The sequence below is a fragment of the Belonocnema kinseyi genome, chromosome 10 (assembly GCF_010883055.1).
Source record: "Belonocnema kinseyi isolate 2016_QV_RU_SX_M_011 chromosome 10, B_treatae_v1, whole genome shotgun sequence".
Classification (NCBI taxonomy): Eukaryota; Metazoa; Arthropoda; class Insecta; order Hymenoptera; family Cynipidae; genus Belonocnema; species Belonocnema kinseyi.
In genome coordinates this window covers 62,746,258-62,752,837 of record NC_046666.1, presented here as the reverse complement: position 1 = coordinate 62,752,837, position 6,580 = coordinate 62,746,258, and the positions used below count along the sequence as shown (strand labels likewise).

Genomic DNA, 6,580 nt, shown 5'->3' with positions numbered 1-6,580 from the left:
AATACGCCAATTAGCACAAATGGTAAGTTCCGACAGTGCCTACAAGTGTGCCTACTGGCCACTAAATGGCAATACCGGTTTCATATGTATACACCTGGTAGGTGTAAACAAGTAAACATCAATTCACAGTTAATATTTTCTCAATTTATCATATATGATGCTGAGTTTTAATTTTTAAGAAAAGATTCCATTTATTAAATAAAAATCCTATTTTAATATTGAGTTTTCGAGAACCTAAAACATTAAAATAAGTTTTAAAATCTTATTATTTTAAAAGTTTTAAAGAAAACTCACATTATTTTTAGAATTTTCATTGAATTAGTAGAGGAGAAAAAGCAGGTTCTTTTTCAGATCCGTACTTAAAACTTGAAAACGTGTCTTTGGCCTCTGAATATTATTACCCAAAGTTTTTCAACTGAAACTTTCCAGTTTTTGAAAATTTATAAAAATTGAGAAGATTTATTTATTAAAAAGAATAAGACATTCGTAAGTTATAAAGAGTTTACAAAAATTAACTTTATGTTAAACATATATTTACAGTTTTATCGAGTTTATAAAAAAAACATATTTTTCATAAGCAAGCAAAAGTTATAAAATTTTCGGCATTTTAAAAAATTGGGAATTTATATTTTCAAGGAAATATGATATTTTACCTTTCGTAAAGATTTTAGTTAAAAAAGTTTTTAAATTTTAGTTCCCTTGATTAAAATTATTGAATTATTGAATGCATTTTTTAGATGACCTCATATTTCTCATAAACCTGAAGTTTCAAGACTTTGTTTGAAACGCAAAAAAAAACAACAGCTTCCCCCAATAATGAACGCGGGATTCCCGATAAAAATAGTTACGAGATAGTTTTGAGATAGTTTCGAGATTGTTTCGAGATTTTAATCAAAACTGGCGCCGTTTACTTTTTAATAATTGGGCAAGTATTACAAATAAATAATTGTTTAAATATTTGATTTATTACTCGTGTTGGAAAATTTTGAATTGTTTATCCATTAACCTGGATTCTCTTGAAGATTTAAACCAAAATAATTTTTTCAATAAGTTTTAAGATTTTCAATAGAATTAGTGAATTTTAACATCTAAAGTATTGATGTAAAAACACTTATATGGCATATCAACTTTATAGGTTAATTTAAATATTAAAAGTTTATGATAAAATTTTTATTGACCTTATAAATATCATATTTTGCATAACTAAACGAACGTCAGTAATTTATAGGATAGCATTTTCAAACATTTCACCTTTTATATTTTTATGGGAATATGATATTCTATATATTCTTTAAGATTGCAGTTGAAAGACATTTACTGTATTACTGTATTTTCAACGACAATTTTAATATATAAATGATATTTTAACCGAAAAAGATTTTACTTTCAAATTAAAAGCAGTTGAATTTATCCCAAAACATACTAATTTTCAGCAAAATAGCTGAATCCTTAACGAAACGAAATCGTTTTTTATTTTTAACTAAAGAAGATGACATTTTTTTTAAAGAAACGAATTTTCTGAAAAACATCAACTTTGTGACACGAAGATATGAATTTTAAAAGAAATGGATGCATTTTCTACCAAGAAGATTTTTTTGACCAAAAAGATGCATTTTTAACGAAATAGTTATATCTTCAACCGAAGAGATGAATTTTCAACTGAAATGATGAATCTTCAATAAAAAATGATTTATTTTCTACCAATTACATTTTCAACCAAAAAAGATTAATTTTGAACCGCAGTTCAATTTTTAATCAAAAAAGATTCTTCAGTCACGAACGAAAAAAAACTGTCCTCGAATTTTAGTTTTTAGGGATACATAGTTTCTAATTCAAAATAAAAATTTCGAAGAAACATTTCTTTGATCACTTCTTCATAAGGTTATATAAATATATAATTTTCCTATGATTCTTTAGAAACTTCGAGTCATTTAAAAAATATTTAGGATTTTTAGAAGCTCAGAAGATAAATATCTTTTAAACTGACTCAAACTATTCCTAAAATTCATAAATACCTGTCAAAATGATCAAATTACAAATTATTTGTTAAAATAAATATTATCGTAACATTATTATCGTAAACCTTTCAAAACCCTTAATAATATCCACTTCCAAATATTAAAAAATGAAATTTTTTTATAACTTTTTGAAATGTTTAGAACTTTTTGATTAATTTTGAATCCTTTTATAAGCCCTATCCAATCATGAACGCGGGTTTCCCGAGAACAATCGTTTCGAGATAATTTTGAGATATTAATTGAAAATGGTTTTATGCAATTTTTAATAATTTTATAATATAAATGATATATTGAAATTTCTTCACAAAAATAAATCCTAGAAGCCAGTAAAATAATAGAGTTACCGAAGTAATATGTCGCCTAGAATCATAAATTTTTATCGAATGCACGCAGCTGTTGTTGAGAATGCTGTCGCGTGTTACCCTCGAAAGCAATATCTGAGATGGACGTACAGGGATTGTTTTTACACCTTTTATATTTGACTTTGGAATTTTCCGATCAATATTAAAAGACTAAAAAACAGTCTTGAAGTTCAAGAGATCCTTAAGGAGTTTCTTATATCCGTTACGTTCCCTATTTCTACTTACTTAGCGCCGTAAAGGAATTTACTTTGCGCATCAAGCACCCTTATCTGATTTAATTAACTCCACAGCTTAATGATAGGAGAGATGAGAGTAATGGGATATAAAGAAAATATCAAGGTGTTTCTTTTGTAAGGAGAGGGGATAAAAGGCAAAAAATATACTACTATACTAAAAGTGCTGATCCTCAAAAGATGGATGTCATTTTTTCTCTTAGATTTCGATACCTCAAGCATCTCCTTAAATCTCTTTTCATAGAGAAAAACATTCAATGGGATTCTTTATAATTATTAACAATAATTTCCTTGGAAGAGAGAGAGAGAGAGGTAATTAAAATAAGTGATTTAATGAGGGGGCGATCTATGGCCGTTTTTTAAAAGCTTTTAAAGCTGGAGAAATACAATGATTTTTCAAGAAAATCGGGGATTAAATTTTTGAAAATAAAATTATTTCTGATATCAAACTGAATTCGATGAGGGACTAATTTTCAACAAAATATTTAATTTTTCAACCAAAGAGATTCATTTTTAATTGAAATGATGCATCTTCTACAAGTGAAATTAATTTTTATTTATAAGGTCCACCTTTCAACCAGGAATAGTCGGATTTTCAACCAAAAAGATGAATTTTCAACCAGAAATTAATTTTCTACAAAAAGACGCCTTTCACACAAAATGCATGAATTCTCAACCAAATAATTATATTTTCAAATAAAAAATACCAATTTCCAAAAAAAATAGAATAGGTTAATTTGTAAGTTCAAAAGATTTATTTAAAAAAAAATAATTCTCTAAAAAAAATTTATTTTCTACACAAAAATATTAATTTTTAATAAAATAGTAGAATTTCCAACCAAATAGAACAAACTTTAGCCAAAAAATGATTTTTTAACAAAATAATTATATTTATAACAAAGTATAGTTTATTTTTCTAACAAAAAGAATAATTTTCTACAAAAAAGACTAATTTGTTAATGAAATACTTGATTTTCAATTGAAGGGATTACTTATCTAGCAAAGAAAAATGAGTTCACTGAAGTTGTTGGTGTTACAAATAAAAAAGATGAATTCTCAACGAAAAGTGCAATAATATTACACTTCTACCGGCAAAGGCGGTATTTAACAACATAAATTTATTTTATTTTATTTTCAACCAAATAGGTGAATATCAAAATAAAAAAGATAAATATTAAAGAACAAGAAAACAAAAAATGTTGACAACATAGTTAAATGTTCAACCAATAGCTAATAATTAGAGATAAAATATGTTTATTTAAAATGCAAGCAGTTAAATGCATAAAAATAGTTAGACCTTCATCCAAGTATTATTAAATTTTCAATTAGGAACATTAATTTGTTATAAAAAGGACGAATTATCAAATAAAAGTTGGAATTTTCATGCAAAAAGGATCAGTTTTTAACCAAAAATAGACCAATTAAATTTTTAGTTAAAGCAATTACTTTTCAACTAAAGAAAATTAAATTTTAAAAAATCGTTGAATTTTCAGTAAAAAGGAAAATTATCGACGAAAAATGTAATAGTTGATATTCCAAATAAACAAAGTAGTTGAATTTAAAAAAAAGATTAATTTTCTACCACAAGAGATAAGTTTTCAATGAAAAAGTTGAGGTTTCGCTCTGGAAAATATGAATTTTCAACAAAAATATTTTTTAACCAAGAGAGATGAACCTTCAACCAAATTTTAAACAAAAATGATTCAACTTTAACTAAGAGAGATAAATTTCCAATCAGGAAAAATAGTTTTACACCAAAAAAGATGCATTTTTAATCTAGAAAATTACTTTTTCACGAAAAAAGATGATTTTTTAATTTTTTTAAATTACTTTTCTATATACCATAAGAGATGAATGTTTAACCTAGAAGGACGAATTTTCTATACAAAAGGACAAAAAAAAATAATTAAATTTTCAACGGAATTGTAGAATTTTTCACCGAAAGAAATAAAAATTATTGACTAAAAGCACATAATCGTAGACAATTCAACCATATAGGATTAAATCTCAACCACAAAAATAGTTGGATTATTTTTTTGGGTCTTATTTTTTTTTACTAATGTCTTATATCCTTAGTAATTTAGTTCGCATTTAAACAAAAAAACGAGAAAAATGGAAAGTTTTTGTTGATAGGGGGAAAAAGAGAAATTCTTTAAAAAGGGCCAAAAGGGGGGAAAGGGGAAAGAGTGTGAAGCCTGGGTACAATAATCTTTCAAGTAAATATATTTTATACTGTTTTAGCAACTATTAGTATCCATAATTAATGTTGTTTTGCTGTTCCAACATTATAAAGGATTACAGGCAAAGCACAATACCTTCATTGAAAATTTCTCTAGAGGCAAAATTCTCACAAAGACGTCTGAATGGTCAATTATGAACTTAAGTTTCCTACTTGAGTTTCCTACTTGAGTTTTAGGTGGGAGCTTTATGTTTTGCTATTAATATAAAATAGAACAGTAGCTTTCTGTATACAGTACGTATTATAGAATTCAAACTTTGAAACAAGCCGTGTATCAAAACCCAGAATACTCCAAAGTAACAAAATATTAATTTCGGGATCTACATAAAAATTTTAATTTTTTGGTTTCAGACATTATAAGCACGATGACATTCAAACGCTGCATGGGGTATCTTGTATTCTCCATTGCAGTCATCGCCATGGCTGCTGCAACTGAAACGTATCCGGATTATGCTGGTAAATTCTTCTTTTTTTTTATCTATCAAAATGTTTCAAAATATGAATTTTTAAATACAAAACTGATTACTATTAATGAACATTCAGCGCTCTTTATTACATGTTTCTTATTTTGATTACCTAATTTATCAAATTAAAATATATGCCTAAATTTAAAGCACTATAGAACATAATTAATAATCATGAATTAATCCTTTGGTTTTAAATCTTTATAATTGAAAATGATTTAGTTTTTAATATTTTTTTAAGTAGTTCAACTTTGAAAATTCACAATTAAAAACTTTTCAATTTTAAAAACGTGTAAATAAAAATTATTTGAATATTCATGAATTTGAAAATGAAAAGTAAAGCTTTGAATTACAAATCTTCCAAACTCTAAAAAGATGTTAACTGTGAACTTAAAAATTGCATACTTTTTAATTGTAAATTAAAAAAATTAAAGTTCCTGATTTTTAAGTTGCATGAATACAAATGCTTAAATTGTGATTATTTTGAAGATCAAAAGTCAAGTTCTCAATTCTAAATATTTCAAATTGAAGAAATTTTGAATTGTAAAATTAAAAACCTATGTAATTTTTAATTGTTAATTTTCAAAATTTATAATAATAATAATAATTAATTTTTTAGACTAAATTGTCTATATTGAAAGGTCTATTTTTCCGCCTAATTATTGCGTGCTTTTCCCTCTTGATTTCCTTTTTTCACCAGCCACTTTCTGCAAAGTTCATTTTTTAATATACGGAAACATATTATGTTACATATGTGCGAAATTTTAAGAATTAAAAAGAAGCTAACACCGTCATTTTTACCATTCACAGTCGAAAAATTTCAAATTTTAAATCTATAAAATTGAATAAATTTTAACTTTAAACCTACAAAATTGAACTATTTAAAAAAAGCATTCAAAATAGCATCATTTTCTGTTAAAAGCATTAAATATCAAAGAGTTTTCAATAGAAAATGTTGAAAATGAAAGATCTTTAAATTGTAAGTCGTTAAAATAGAAGAATTTTCCATTGTGAATTTGAAAAATTAAGCTAATCCAAAATAATTAAAAAATTAAATACCTGTAAAATATAAATCTTGCAAATCGAATAATTTGCAATGTTACATTTTCAAATTTCAAGAATTTTCAATTTTAATTCTTCAAAATGATAAAAGTTTGAATTGTAGATCTTTAGAATTGTAGAGCTTTTAAGTTGACAATTTGCAATTAGAAACTATGCAATTTTTAAGTTTCACATAGAAAAATTATTATATTTTTATATTATT

The 6,580-nt window shown here is 25.2% G+C and overlaps 1 protein-coding gene across 1 annotated transcript in view; it reads left to right on the top strand.

Moving 5' to 3' along the window:
- LOC117182253 (short neuropeptide F-like) overlaps positions 1-6,580 on the top strand; it is a 60,242-nt gene that overhangs the window by 29,731 nt on the left and 23,931 nt on the right. The window contains exon 2 of the mRNA XM_033375361.1: positions 5,204-5,308. Coding sequence (XP_033231252.1) covers positions 5,218-5,308 — 91 coding nt within the window. The 5' untranslated portion in view covers positions 5,204-5,217. The remainder of the gene's footprint in view (positions 1-5,203; positions 5,309-6,580) is intronic.